Genomic DNA, 16,340 nt, shown 5'->3' on the forward strand with positions numbered 1-16,340 from the left:
ACTGTTATCTTCCTCTCTTGTTTATGAGAAAAATGTGATCAATTATGTTAAATTTGAACCTATTACCAATTTATTCGTTACTTTGAATGCCAGGAGGATGACTTGTTGACTTAGCTTTATGATTTTGGCATTGCAGCTTCGAGATATGCTAGCGCTGTCTGTTTTTGCTTCTGTAGAACATTGTTGTTTTATGTTTTTCTTCTGTCTTGACTTAGCTTTATGATTTTAGTGCCCCTTCGAGATATGTTGGCGCTATCTGTTTGTAGGGCACTAAAATGTGCCTTCTTTATTCTTAGACAGATTGCATGCATTTTCAGGTACATATATTCTAAACTTTGTCATTTTATATAAATGAATTCCATGAGACCACTAAGAAATAGAAATAGGAGCTGCAACCCTTCCCATGGAAAGCAGTTCTTTAGGATAAAATTCAGCACTGTTGATGTTATCTAGCAGCACCTGCAAAACAATTGTTGGTGTAGATCCAAAATTGCACTTACAGGCTGTACAAATTTAACTAAGATCTTAAAAGCAGTTCCTCGGAATAAAATTCAGCACCCTAGATTTATCTAATCAGCATTCTATAAAAGAAATATTTGTCATGAAGAATTATATATTAGTCTAATTTTGCACAACAGTTGTGTGTTTACATTGGACAAACACTTTAAAAGTGTCAAAAAAAAATTGTTCCCAAGTAATATTTAATTTTTTTTTACCTGCGAATCGCAACTTGTTATTTAACCATCCCTAAAAACAAGGGCTCTTGCAAGGCTCCAAAAAAAAAAACTTCTTAAATTTCGCGGGCTAAGCTTGGAGCAGAGAAAAGCAAATGCCAAACTTTTTGAATAAATCTCTCAAACAATAAAAAAACACCCAAAAAAGATATTCGACGAAGAATTTGCAGATGGTATAACGTAGAAATGGGTATCGGAAAATAGGGATAAAAGGGGTTGTTAAAGCGAAATTACTAACCTCAGTTTTCACGGTAGGGGCCTGAGCACTGCAAGAAAACGAAAGCGTTTTTTCGAAGCATGGAGAAGAAAAGCTGCAGAGCAATACATAGAAATATGTATAAATGACATTTACAGGCATTTACTGTATAAGCCAACTCAACCCTGTCCTTGACACAACAAATATGCACGGAGAACATTAAATATTTTATGGAGAGGGAATAAATGGTGACGACATGTGCCAACTAACCCAAGTTAATTTCTATATTTTTTTCTATTAAAAATTAATAAAACTGCAGCAAAATTTTATAACCAATCTGATGTTGATTTGCTAGATTAAAAAAATCATATGCATTACAGAAACGACTCAAATTCCTGCCATTGTTGTGGCGAATTTTGTGGACAACGGAATATAAAAAGAAAAACATTTCCCCTCTTCTGCTTCGTTTCCAGCGATAAATCTATGATTTTGTAAGGAGAATTTTTCTCAACACATGGACGACATGCAGGACAAAGTGTCTATGCAGAAGGATATCAGTAGCCTTAGCCTATGCATTGGCCATAGAGCCAAAATTCTTGAAAATGAAAATGAAGCTAAATGAAAATTCTTCAAATTAAGTCACAGTAAACAAAGCTCCTGCAAAAAAGTCTGGATACTGTTCTCTAAAACCCCTGTCAGTGAACAAATAAATGAATGAAAGTCTCAGGCGATAATCAGCGATTCTGGAAAATACCCACATTAGTAATAACAATGAAGTTGAGCAATAAAAAAATAGGGGTTTTAATTAAAAAACAAATAATAAATTTTTTTACTAACAAAAACAGAGAAATAATGGTAGCTTTCTGCAACTAAGAATTGCTGACAAATCATACCTGGATTTATGCAGTCTTCTTAGGAAACTTTTCGCAAATAAAATGTTCTGCTTCCTTAAATCTTTCACCCTTGCCAAATGAGAATGCAACAAAATTGTAGAAGCAATGAACCTCAGTAACTATTCGATGCGAAGGCAGCCAAAGTATTTTCGTGAACTAAATTCTGCATTCAATAGCCTTTAATGAAATTTACTTTGTTTTTAATCTAAAAAATTAATGAAATGTACATCGCATTTAAGAAATAAGTAAATAGCATTAATGAAATTGTACACAGTGCCAACTAATTTCTATATTTTTTGTTATTGAAAATTTATTTAAGCCCCCAGGAAAATTCTATCAGCCAATAATGTTTTTAGGAAAAAATTAAAATAATTTGAAAAATAAAAAAAATCAAAAGAATGATACTTAAAACTTTAGAAAACTTTAGAATTAAATATTTTTAATTTCATTTGACAAACTAATTGAGTTACATGAAAACATATAGTTCCCTGCTGAAGGCAGGGACTAATAATCAAGCAAAATATCTTAAGAACCTAACGTGCCGGGGAAGGAAAAATGACTAAAACTGGACCCACATGCCGTGCTTTCCTGACGTGAGGGACACGACAGAAAAAAATCAGTGGGCCCGCCTGCGTTGAAATCGCTGGATGGACGTTGCCCTAATATGTGAAAGGTGCAGATTCAATCCATGGAGCCTGGTGCATGCCAGAGAGCTCGGAGTGCATATACACCATCCCTTTCAATATTCCCGATAAGGAAATTTGACCTAAATATCATCTCTCAATTTTAAGTTACAAGGCAGGGAATGTGTGGCACTTAGTTTCAAGTTCAAGCCTGAGATGGAAGAATTCAAGCCTTCTGCAACCAAATTTCCTTATGTAGGGATAAGAGGTATTATGTGTGTCTGAGTTAAGGGGAGAGTATGTGAGAAAGAGTGGTTGATCATTTCTTTGAAGCTCCATTCGCGGGTGGACTCAATGTTGTTCAGGACGCCGTCAAATAAGCAAAGAGGGAAATGATTTGCTCTTGCTTGGGAAGAGCAACTGAGAGCAGTGGCATACGCATTCCCATATTTTTCGAAGGTTATGCAGACTCAGGTTGGTGTCTTACGGAAGTCGCTACAATGTTGACCACCCCGGGCTTCATTATTCCTCTCGTTTATTATGCGGATCCTGATAAGGGTTTCAGTCCGTATAAGCAATCATTTCTAAAATATGATAGTTATCCACATCGATACCCGAGAGAAGAGATTGACGAAGGGAAGGATGCCCTTCCCCACATCTGGTCTCGCTCAATCTGGTCAATAACCGAAGGGTAAGATTCAACCTCACTTTCTGGTTGCTTTTCTGTATTTTTGGATTATAATTTAATGGCTGGATGAAGGTGACCTCCATGCATTCATTCAACCTTCCGATTGTTGGAATAAAATAATCTTAAGATAGGGTTTTGTAGAAAGTGTTTGGCTTTTCATTTTTAGATTTTTTTCGAATAGTTTTTTAAGATAGGGTTTCATGCAGGGGTTTGCGTCTGGATTTTATTGTAATTGAAAAAAAATATTCTTTTTATAAGTAAATGTAGCGCAGCGGGACCACACCTATATATTAAACTTTAAAAAAGGTTGTTACATAGTAAGCTCCTATTTGTGCAAAGAGTACTGCGACTTTCAACTATCCTAGGGGCCAAACCAGCAAAATTGGCACACTTAGCTGCTATCTCCTATTTTATATGCTATTCGATAGAGACCAGCAAAATTGGCACATTCGACAGATACCAAATAAGCTGTTATTTACGTACAACTAGCATTATGATACCATCGGTCCATATTCCATGTTGCACCAACCGGTGTCACCTCTCCTTGTCTTCTTACTGGGCGGCTGCCTCCTCCACTTCCACCAGTGAGAAGGCTCACTTGCCATCACCAGCGTCCACTCTCTCCATGCAACCTTTCATGAAGTTTATTTCCACGTGTACTTGAATCCATCTCTCCACCACATTCATGCCCACGCCCTAAATGATGAACACTTGTATGGTTCGGCATTGCCTTCAACCAATTTTGTCCTCATCCTCCCATTCATGACCAAATCAGTCCCTGGTATTGCTCTTCAACAAGACGAGTTTAGGCACAAGGGCATCCACTGATCAGTTAGTCTCCCTTGCATCTAGCAACGTTGCGAGGAAAGTGGGGGCAATAATAGCACTGTTAGCATGATATTGCCCATTGCCACCCAATTAGTCATTCCCTAGCACCATTTGCACAACATTTAAGACTACTCTTGCTTGAGTCTTAAAGGTTTCAATAAGACTTCATTCAAAAATATCCCTGTAAAAGGGCATATGATGCTTTCTGGCCATTAAGCAGATGTTGGTATCCATGTCGAAGGTTGCTTGTTACGTAGTGATGCAAACCACCTATTTGCATTTTTATAGACTAGGTGTCATGATGCGAGGTAAGCTAATGAGCCCTCTCTATGCTCATTAGCTGTCTCATTAGTCCAGTTTGTGCGTAGAGATGGCTTGTTATTGTTCGATTTGAGTGTGGAACTTGTGCCATTCATTAAGCAATTAACCTTCACCTACTACATTATCAAATAATTGTGTTTTTTGCCACCTCATCTGTAGTGTCATCGCCCATTGGAAGATATGTGACATGATATAATATTCGAACAATGTGAAGACCTCTTTAATTTGTCTTAACCATTTGCCCAATTTCCAATTTGGAGTATTTCCCAATCTAACTACATTAATAACAAATTGTAAATTGCCTTGTAGGTGAATTTTTCAAAAACTTGATTTTTTCCCATCTTCACTCCTTGGAGTGTCGGTTGAATCTCGACTTCATTATTGGTAGTTCTGCCTACCTTCCCAACATCCTTAAAATCTTGCCATCGTGGCCTCTAATCACACATCCTACTCCAACCAATTTCAAGTTAACCCTGGTTGCCCCATTGAAATTTATCTTAATCCAACCTTTGTTACGAGGTTTCCATTTGACACCCTTCCTTACTCTTGCAAACAGATAAACTTACCAAACCATAAATGGGGTTGAATTTTATTTAAGTGACTTGCAAAATAGGAGATTTTATATGAAGAATATAAGATTTAAGTTGGAGAGAGGAGTTGAAAGTTTTATTTTAACTTTTATTCTTAAATGTGTGTGTATATGTAGAGGGGTTAATGGAAAGGGTGTAACTTTCTATTTTATTTCAATTGAAAAAAATAGTTATTAAGAGCCCTCTAAAATAGATCTTATATGAAGAATATAAGATTTAATTTGGAGAGAAGGGTTGAAACTTTTCTAACAACTTTTATTGGTATATGTGTATTTATATGCGGGAAATTGTAACCTTGATTTTGAAAAATAATTGAATCAATAATCGAATGATATTGAATTAACTTGAATGAATTAATAACGAATATACAAACATATATAAAGGAATTACATGACTGTGTTCTAAAAAGAACGAACCGTTAATCTAAAGCTTCTAAAGCTTCAACATGAAGCTAACACACTTAAGTGCTAAATAAAGCTAAAAGCTAAAATCTAAAAAGAAAACTATGCGTTCTTATAAAAGAAGCAATAGTTTCACTTAATGGACTACAAAGCAAAAAGCTGAATGACCATTAATAAAAGAATTAAATACAACTGACTAAAATTTAATTTAATATCCTAATACCCTCCCTTAATGGTCATTCTCTCCACTAACTACCTACAGAAGACGCTACCAGTCTTTTGATCACAAATGGGAAAAACACTTTGCTGTGGCTAAGATCCTCCTAGGATTTGCAAAGTGTTAATGATCATTAATACCATAATCCATCCAATTTGATGTTGGGTAACCAAATTGAATCTGGTAACCATTATTTTGAGGAAAAATCGACAAACCTTCCAAAATTGAAGTTAAAAATCATCATTTTTTGTGGTAAAAAAACCTTAAACAAGATCTAAAACCTTGAAACAATTTTTGAGGAAAAGTCGAACAAAACCTTGAAATGTTGTGTGGCAAAACCCCAAACATCATGTGGTAAAACACTAGATGATGTGGCAAAACACCAGACATCATGCGGTAAAACATCAAACATCACATAACAAAACACCAAACATCATGCCATAAAATATTAGACACACCTGACATCATGTAGCGAAACATCACTCCTTGATTTTTGAGGGAAAAGTCAAGCAAAACCCTCGCATGATTTATTGTGGAAAAAAATAGAAAACCCAATAGAAATTTTTCAAGAAAAAATAGTGAAAACCTTGGGACTTGTAAGACGAGAGGCCTTGCCCAAATCAATTTGATCAAGGCAACTATATTCAAATATCGTTAGCATGCACTGATTTCAAGTCTTGTAGAAGCGGCTGTTGAACTTTTGACCCTGTTCTAACATGATGTTGGTCAAAGATGCCATCACGAAAATTGAGGTTGAATGAGGTCAACCTAGTGAAGGCACGAGATTGAAGAATTTGACTAAAAACTAGAATAGAAACATCTGCACAGAATCTAAAACCTTGGAACAAAATTTGAGACACGAATCCCAATGCACAAATTGTTGAAAACTCAAATTTCCTCGCAACCTTAGGTTACAAAAATAGTCAGCAACAAACAATGGCGCCATTCTTGAGGCAAAAATCTTGGCATGGAACCGAAGGTGAAAATCTAGAAAAACCCAAAATTTTTTTCTACAAATTTGAAATATGTATTTTTTTTGAAAAAGAATTAGAAAAAATAGTTTATAAAAATAATAATTGTCTGATTTTGCAAAAAAATAGAAACCCTAGCTAACGCCACAAGTTTGGTAAAATCATGAAAATTGCAAAAACCCTAGCTGCACATGGAAAGTCACAAATTTTTCAAAAACTTGAGCATCGTAAAAAATCGTGGGCATAAAGGCCGTTGAAAAAGAGCGTGAAGTGAAAACATGATTGAACAAAAATTGCAACAATTTGTTGCTGCGTCGTGGAAATCTCATAGGTCGTGAAAATCGCACAAATACATAAAGGAAAAATGCGGAGTAGTATTCGTTCGACCAAAAGAAAATAGCGGATCGAGAAAAATGGACGGTACCAAAAATCCTCACATGTTCAAAAACGCGATGCCCAGAAAAATTTTTAGTCATGGAAAAAATCGTAATGTCCCCATTTTAGCTCGACATCAAAAGATGTGTCGTTAGCCCATTTTGCCTTGGTCTTGAGGGCTAACCAGGACTTTACAGGGACCAATGAGGGATTTGGCCTAGCCAATTTCAGTTTTAGGCCATTCAGAGGTGTTTTGGCAGGGTTTCCAGATACTTGCTATATTTATAGTAAGTCAGCAGTGGCTCAGTGTCTTGGAATATTTGATGCATTTTATAATGTCAGTGTTTTGGTGATCTTAATTCGTCATCAGGTTTGCAAATATTAATGAACCATTATTTAATTGGGTGTTTATATAAAAGTTCCTAAAGTTAAATCTAAATATTAACTTTAGTGATTAATTAAAGTTGGGACTAATGTTTAAAGGGAAAAATTAAAAAGTCCCCTTTAATGTGGAGACATAAGGAGTTAATGTAATTTAATTATACTCATGTTTTATCCCACATTTATGGTGCATTGGGATTTGTGCCCAAAAGAGTTATAAATAAGAGCTTTTAATGTCGAAGAGAACATCTTGGAAACTGTTTTTTGGAGTTAAACTTTGGAGATTTTTCTAGCATTGGAGGACATTCATCCTCTTGGAATCTTATTTTGAATAAATGGGCAGCTACAGGAGCCATCGAAGTGGGCTTATTTTCAGAAATGTTAGCCATCAGAATAGTGCATTGGGCATTCTTAGGTAAAACTCAGATGTTTGAACTAGTGTTATAGCTGTCCTTTCTCCTTTGGTAATGCAGCATTCAACCAGTAAGTCGGCATTGGAGGGTGAGCCATTTAGAAGATACAACTGATTTTCCTTTAGGTCTAGGCATAATTTTCCACACATCATTCTTTAAGATAGATTGATATTCCTCTATCACGACATCCTTCCATACTTGCTGTTTAAGAGCCTCTCTGACACTTGAAGGTTCAGCATTTATGAGGTCTGTCATAAGAGTAACATAGCTAGAGAATTTTGAAGGTCTTTTGCTTTCTCTAAATGTTCCTCTAGGTGCTGCAAAGGATTCTCTTCTTGGGATTCTCTGTGTAGTATTCTCATGTTCCAAGGTGTTTTCCTCAGGTTGCTCCCTCTGAGTTTCAAAAAGAGAATCTTCTTCCAAATTCATGGAATTAGTTGGGATTTCAGGTGTGATGGAACTCCTTGTTTTGTTAATGGCTACATCTTCTTCAAATATGACATCTCTGCTTAATTCTATTTGTCTTTGACCGGGGATGAATATTCGATAGGCTTTAGATGTTTCACTATATCCTACAAAAATCCCTTTCTGCCCAGTAGGTTCTAGTTTAGTTCTTTTCTCCTAAGGTACATGAATATAAACAGGACATCCAAATATTTTGAGATGGCTAATATCAGGTTTAATTCCAGTAAAGACTTCTTCAGGAGTTTTGTCACCAATATGAGAGTGAGAACATCTGTTTTGAATGTATACAACGGTATTAGTGGCTTCTCCCCAAAGTGCAGTTTCTAGGTTTTGATCCAACAACATAGCCCTTGCCGCTTCTATTATTGTTCTATTCTTTCTTTTAGCAACCCCGTTTTGTTGAGGATTGTAGGGTACAGTGAACTCCCTCTTAATCCCAGCATCTTTACAAAACTCTTTAAATACCTTTGATGTGTATTCCCTACCATTTAGAGTTTTGATTTTCCTACCAGAGTGATTTTCTGTAATAGATTTGAACTCTTTAAATTTCCTAAGAATATCTTCAGATTCTTTACTTTTAAGAAAATAAATCCAAGTTTTCCTAGAGAAATTGCCTACAAAGATTACATGGTATAATGCGTTTCCTAGTGATGGTTCAGACATAGGCCCACATAAGTCAGAGTGAACTAGTTCTAGTACACCTTTAGTTTTCCTAGAGCTGTAGGGAAAGGAACTTTACAAACATCTGAATGAATTGGCTTTAGTTTAGGTAGTCCTGTGACTAATTTCTCCATAGAGGGTAGAGCACGAAAGTGTAAGTGCCCTAGTCTTCTATGCCAAATTTCTGTTTGATCTGTGACTTCATGAAGTAGGGTTTGATTTGGCTCATTACACAATTCATATAGATGCCCTTATCTGTAACCAATCACTTGTGCTCTTTTGAAGGTGGATGTTTTTGGCCATGCCATTACCTTTCCTTCTATAAATGAGACTCTATATCCATCATCCTCAAGTGCAGAGATAGAGACTAGGTTCCTTTTGATGCTTGGTACAAATAGTACTCCGGTGAGTTGGATTGAGGTTCCAAACTTTAGTCTGATTGTACATGTCCCTACGCCTTTTACTGGATGTGCAGAGTCATCCCCTATTGTTACCTCTTCATTTGATCCCTCTTTCATCGAGTCTAATAATTCTCTGAGCTCGGTGACATGTCTTGACGATCCATTGTCTATCACCCAAGTGTTAGACTTGTTTGAAGCTTGACTTGATAGCGCTGAATATAATACAAACTTCTCAGATTCAAGTTCTGTGTTCCTCTATACTTTGGCGAATGATGCCTGCTGTTTTACTTTGTCAGGACAATTAAATGACATATGTCCGTACTGATCACATCTATGACATTGGATTTTTGACATGTCTTTCTTATGAAAGCTTTTCCCATGATGGGATTTTCTCTTCGTGATTTTTCTCTTCTTGCCTTTCTTACGGGAATTGGTATTCAGAATGTGGAGGTCTTCATCTTTAGTTTTGTGATTTCCCCCTTTCATTTGCCTTGATTCTTCAAGGAGGCAGTCATCCCTTAGTCGATCAAATTCTGTGAATTTATCCCTTGCATTTATGCTTTGTTTGAATGATTCCCAGGATTCAGGTAATCCATCTAGGGTAATCATTGATAGTTCTTGCTTCTCGACATGATAATCAAGTTTTTGCAGTTGATCTCTGAGTGAACCTATCCTCATGAAGTATGAGTTTATTGTTTCACCTTTATTTATACTTATGTGGTTCAACTGTCTTTTTAGAGCTAGGGTTTTGCTCGGATTGTTTATTTCATACGTCCTTTCAAGGGTTTTGAACATTTCATATGTGTTAGTCATATTTTAATATAAGTGGTATTATGTGATCCCTTACTGCATCTATCATGATTTTTACAGCTTTATCATTTCCTTCATTCCATACAGTTTTCTCAGGTTCGCCTTCAGGTTCGGGCTTGTCTTCTTTTATGAATTTGATTACTTTGTTCTCTTTTAACACTATCATAATTCTGACTTTCCAAGCCACAAAATTTGCTGCTCCTTCGAGTCTGTCCTTGAATCTGATTCTGTTCACCATTTTAGAACTCTTCAATTTTGTTAACTTCGCTTTCAGTCTATTCGGATCTTAAGTAGTTAGGCTTTGATACCATGTAAACGTAAATACACTGTTATTACTTTCTGAGCAATCAGAATTCTGAGACAACTAGTTTAGAAGTTTTAGCGTAGGATATAAGGAATGTAAAACCGATTTTATTAGTCTTATCGATTTGCCTCTGCAGATGAAAATCAAACGATTATATTTACTACCGATCACAGTATTGTTTTCTTCTATCCGATATATTATCAACAGAGAGGGTAGCGCATATATATCTTTTGTTTCCATTGGATCGTGCCTCCATAGGGGGGTCGCGATCCTATGTGGAACCACGATCCTTCTACACCGGCGATTATTTCCTTAAATAAACTCAACGATGCATTAACTAATCATAGCATAGCAAATTTGTTAGTTAATACTAACTAAATTTAATCCTAATTAAATCACAAATGACAGACTTAGTTTCTGTGCGCTGATAAAAATAAGGAGGCAGATTTATTTTCCTGAGTGTTACGACTGAGACTATAATTAACAGGCTTCTCTCTCTTTTGCTTCTTCATGCTTCCTAATATATCTTAATATCGTCTCTTGTGGTATAGGCACATTAGTTTTCCAGGGCATTTTTTTATGCCTCTTCTTGGTATTACACACAAATGGCCTACCACCAAATGATATGAACTATTACTGTCTTTATGTCTTTTTCACTTCCTCCACATTTCCAACAGAACCCCCCACCTCCTAAAGGCAGTTGTATAATGTCAACATATTCCATAGGGGAGAATTTGGATCTGATTTCTGTTTTTGTTGTTCATTTGTGCTTATGGAGGAAGAGGTAGGTGCCATTTTAGTTCCTATGGCAAGAAATTATATGAACACATTAAAAAACAAAAACAAAATAATGAAAAAAAAGGTAAACTAAATAAATAATGTTTCATGTTGGTGAAACAAAAAGGGTTGAAAGAAAGGTACAAAAACCTACCTCTTTCATCCAATGGAAGCTTGCAAATGTGTAGAAATTATGCTGCAACTTTAGCACTTGATCTAGCTTCAAAAATTGATCTTCAACTCCTATTTGATGTTGGAAGCTAAATTTTGCTCCACCTGCAATGAAAAAACTGATGTCTGCAAAACAAATGAGGAAAATTGAACAAAGTTTGTGTTTTAAATGCCACTTTTAGGGTTATATTTTTCTTTTCCAAGTGGCAAATTTTAAAAAAACATTAAAATTTGCCCCAAAAAAAGAAGTTTTTGGGCACCCAGCCACCCGAGTTCCCCTGGTTTTGCTCAGGCCAGACTGGCTGTCTCAGGTACGGACCTTGGCAGGATCTGCAGGTGAACTGGACCAGCATCCGGACTTGGACCTGGTCCGGACTGGTATCAGACCCCTGGGCAGGCAAACCCTGCAACTTAGATGTGAACCCTTGTTAGTAAAAGTATGCATATCCAAGAGGACCTCCATATGCCACTTATGATATGTAAAGATCCCTTAATTGACTGCTGATGGAGGGAGTTCTGTTTGTGTGATAATATTTGTTAAAAATAGCTTCCTTATAGAGGATATGTAGGAGAGATTTCAAGGTCACGTTTAATAAAAAAGTGTTATTGTTATCCAACAAAAACTTTATGCAAAGGTCAAAAAAGAGCAAAATGAATTGCTATAGTACTCCACCAGGCTAAAAAATGTTTATATTTTTTTATCTTAATACCACTTGCTAAGAAAGTATAATTTGTCCCATTCATAGAGCTATAGTCTAATTTTAAAATTTCATTTCTGCTCGCTTTTATGATTTTAATTGTTTTATAGTTAATTATTTAATTGCCCAGCATTAGTTAGCATTCATACCTACATTCAGCCCTCCTGCCCCAGCTATTTTTCAAATATAATAATTTAATTTTGAGAATTCATAATTTATGTCCAGTTTGGCAAGCACATATATATATATATATATATATTTGACTATTAATCTTTTTTTGGGACTGTTGGATTAGAACCTAAAACCTTCCGTTGGTTGTTGGATTGCTCTTCAATTGAATTATTAACTCTGTACGCCTGACATTTATTTTTATTTTAAATTTGTATAAATTGTTAAGACTCAAACTTAAGACCTCTCACAAACTGTTAGGATACTATGCTGACTCAAATAATTCTTGAATATAAATTATTTTCAGCACTAACTATTTTACTTAGATGGTTTTTCATAATATATACAAAAATGTTCTATTTTCCAACTTTTCTCTTTCATTCTGTGAAGGTTTTATTTTCCAATTTTTCTTGTAACTCTTTGCTGAGAAGTAGGTTGAGGATAACAGCTAGTACTTTTGTGATTTCTATTGATGTACTCTGTTATTTGTGAGAAGTTGGTTGTTACTAAGTTGTTGTCGTGCAGTTGGGGAGTTCAGGTAAAGAAGACTGTGGCAAATAACCTGATTGAAATGTTGGACACATTTCTGTTAGAATTTACCAACCACCCACTAAGAATGGACAGTGTGAAGAAGGCTCTCATTCAGAAATTAAATCATGATTCAGTGGAAGAGGTTGTTAAAGATGGAATATTGGGTATAGGCGGCATTGGCAAAACCACAGTTGTGAAGGCTGTGTACAATCAAGTTTATGGTTATTTCAACGCTGCTTCCTTTGTATTTAATGTCCGTGGCACTGCTGTAGATGCCATAGGCTTTACAAAATTGCAGAGATAAGAACTTAAAGGTTCAACCATATATGATGAAGATGTGGACAGTGTTGATAAGGGCAAATCTGTGGATGGTGTTGATAAGGGCAAATCCATGTTTATAAATGGTTTGGGAGGGAAATGTGTGCTGCTTATTTTGGATGATGTTGAGCGATTGGATTGTTTGGCTGGGGATATTGGCTGCCCCTGGCAGCAGAGTTATTATAACTTCTAGAGACAAACACATTCTCAATTTTGCTCAGGTCTCATCCGAATGCATCCATGGGATGAGTGGATTGCAGATAAATGAAGGTCTCCAACTATTTAGTTGGCACGCATTTCTCAAAGCATCTCCAAGTTCCAGTTATAAATATTTGTCTAAACGAATCGTGGAAGCTTGTAAGGGGCATCCTCTTTCAGTGGAAGTGACTGGATCCTTCTTGTATGACAAGTAGAAAGACACAAGCTGCTGGACAGAAGCTTTTGACAATATTGCTCTCAACCAGGATATTTACAAGAGACTCTACATCAATTATAGTGCTTTTAGTGATGAGGAAAAAGAAATATTTTTGAACATTGATTGCTTCCTCATTTAAGCACCATATCCACAATCCTTCAAGTTTGCAACACTTGTTTGGTTGTGACACATTAAACAATCTCTTTGATACCAGTGGCAACCAGTCACAGCTGCAGCACTTATATTTGGGAGAGTTTGAAAACCTAAATAACCTCCCTGATACAATTGGCAACCTGTCACAACAGTGATACTTGTTCTTGGGAGGGTTTAAAAGGTTAAAAGTCTCCTTGATACCATTGGCAATCTGTCACAGCTGCAGCACTTGAACTTGGGAGTTTGTCAAAACTTAAATAACCTCCCTGATACAATTAGCAACCTGTCACAGCTGCAGCACTTGTACATGGGTGGGTGTAAAAGCTTAAATAACCTCCCTGATATCATTAGCAACCTGTCACAGCTGCAGCATTTGTTCTTGAGAGGGTGTGAAAGCATAAATAACCTCCCTGATATCATTGGCAACCTGTCACAACTGCAATACTTGTACTTGGAAAGGTGTGGAAGCATAAATAGCCTCTCTGATGCCATTGGCAATCTGTCACAGCTGCAGCACTTGTATTTTGGAATGTGTGAAAGTTTAAATAACTTTCCTATTACCATTGACAACATGCCACAGTTGTGTCACTTGAACTTGAAAAGTTGTAAATGGTTAAATAATCTCACTGATACCATTGGCAACATGTCACAGTGGCAGCACTTGAACTTGAAAAGGTGTAAAAGGTTAAATAGCCTCCAGATACCATTGGCAATCTGTCACAGCTACAGCATTTGGACTGGTACCATTGTCCAGACTTAAGTTAACTTCTTGATGCCATTGGCAACCTATCACAATTTCAACACTTGTACTTGGCATGGTGTAAAAGGTTACAGAACCCCTTGATACCATTGGCAATCTGTCACATCTACCCATTGGCAACCTGTCAAAGCTTCAACACTTGATACCATTGGCAACCTGTCACAGCTTCAGCACGATACCATTGGCAACCTGTCACAGCTTTAGCACGATACCATTGGCAGCACAATACCATTGGCAACCTGTCAAAGCTTAAGCACTTGATACCATTGGCAACCTGTCACAATTGCAGCACTTGGACTTGGAAGTGTGTCAACACTTAAACAATCTACCGGATACCATTGGCAACCTGTCACATTTGCAGCACTTGGAGTTGGAAGTGCGTCGACACTAACAACCTCCCTAATACCATTGGCAACCTGTCATAGCTACAATTACTTGGATTTGTAACCTCTCTGATACCATTGGCAACCTGTCACAATTGCAGCACCTGGACTTGGAAGTGTGTCAACACTTAAACAATCTCCCTGATACCATTGGCAACCTGTCACATATGCAGCACTTGGAGTTGGAAGTGCGTCAACACTAACAACCTCCCTGATACCATTGGCAACCTGTCATAGGTATTTGTAACCTCTCTGATACCATTGGCAACCTATCACAGCTACAGCACTTGGATTTGTACTATTGTTGAGAATTAAACAACCTCCTTGATATCATTGGCAACTTGTCACAACCACAGTATGTGGATTTGTAAGTGTCAAAATTTAAATACATCTCTGATACCATTGGCAATCTGTCTCAGCGGCAGCACTTGAACTGTCTCAGCTGCAGCACTTGAACTTGAAAGCGTGTCAAACTTAAATAACCTCCTTAATGCCATTGGCAACCTGTCATAGCTGCAACACTTGGACTTGGAAGTGTGTCAAAACTTAAATAACCTCCTTAATGCCATTGCCAACCTGTCATAGCTGCAACACTTGGACTTGGAAGTGTGTCAAAACTTAAATAACCTTCTTGATACCATAGGCAACTTGTAACAGCTGCAGAGCACTTGTACTTGGAAGTGTGTCAAAATTTAATAACCTCCCTGATCTCATTGGCAAACTGTCACAGCTGCAGCATTTGTACTTGGGATGGTGTGAAAACTTGAATAGCCTCCCTGATACTATTGGCAACCTGTTACAGCTGCAGCACTTGTTCTTGAAAAGGTGTGGAGACTTGGCCTCCCTGATATCATTGGGCAGTCTGCACAGGTGTAGCACCTGGACTTGTGAACAGGTGGAAACTTAAGTAGCCTCCCTGATGTAATTGGCAACCTGTCATAGCTGCGGCACCTGGACTTTGAGTGTGTAGAAGCTTGAATAGTCTCCACGATACCTTTGGCTTCCTCTATCATCATATTTTGAGTTTTTTGGTAGTATGGGAGCTACACTGGCCTCGGATGTTCGAGGAGTTGTAGACCAAGTGCTTTGCATCCTCTTAGGATCTTTCAGCCTGGCCTTTCCTCTCTGATTTTGGATGCTCCTAGGTGAACATTATCAAATAATTCATAGTGACGGATGGATTTTTTTACCTGGCTTCATCTGCGCATGCTTTTTGTGCTCTTGTTTATGCCTGATCGTAATTTGTATTGCTATTTGTTAATGGCGCAATAATCTTTTTTTCTTCTAGGATGCACTCTTCCTAGAGCTTGTAGAGGCAAGAATTGTCATTGATTAACTGAGATAACTAAGTTTTGTCATTTTTCTAATCAATGTAGGGTAAAGTGTTGGCACTTGAGGTTGAAATATTGCAAACATTTAACCAGCTAATAATATATGGTGGCGATGGCCCTCAAATCTATTTCTTGAATGTTGTTTCATCATTAGTCATCATTGGTTCCTGTTTGGCAAGCTAATTGCTTAGTTTTTGTTATCCATTTCTGTAAGTTCCAATATTGATTTGGCAATTGCATTTGGTATCATGTTTTCATTGGTAAAATAAACAAAGATCAATTCAAAAATTGCAAAACCATTTGAACATTTGACTCAGTTGAAGAATCTTTATAAGATGTAAACAAGCAATTATCATTTCACTGC

The 16,340-nt window shown here is 36.9% G+C and overlaps 1 protein-coding gene across 1 annotated transcript; it reads left to right on the forward strand.

Annotated features, from left to right (window-relative positions):
• The first annotated feature begins 2,530 nt into the window (after nt 1-2,530).
• Nucleotides 2,531-16,113, forward strand: LOC131065182 (disease resistance protein L6). The gene is made up of 2 exons (XM_057999627.2): nt 2,531-3,137; nt 12,611-16,113. Exons 1-2 carry the CDS (start codon nt 2,839-2,841, stop codon nt 12,918-12,920), a joined length of 609 nt encoding a protein of 202 aa, XP_057855610.1. The 5' UTR covers nt 2,531-2,838; the 3' UTR covers nt 12,921-16,113.
• Nucleotides 16,114-16,340: the final 227 nt, after the last annotated feature.

The sequence above is a fragment of the Cryptomeria japonica genome, chromosome 10 (genome assembly GCF_030272615.1).
Source record: "Cryptomeria japonica chromosome 10, Sugi_1.0, whole genome shotgun sequence".
NCBI classification, from domain to species: domain Eukaryota; kingdom Viridiplantae; phylum Streptophyta; class Pinopsida; order Cupressales; family Cupressaceae; genus Cryptomeria; species Cryptomeria japonica.

Bases quoted from the DNA above. Each gene is read 5' to 3' on its own strand.
- LOC131065182 (XM_057999627.2), top strand. From the start codon at position 2,839: ATGATTTGCTCTTGCTTGGGAAGAGCAACTGAGAGCAGTGGCATACGC. The intron at 3,138-12,610 runs GTAAGATTCAAC...GTTGTCGTGCAG, and splicing joins ATCTGGTCAATAACCGAAGG to TTGGGGAGTTCAGGTAAAGA.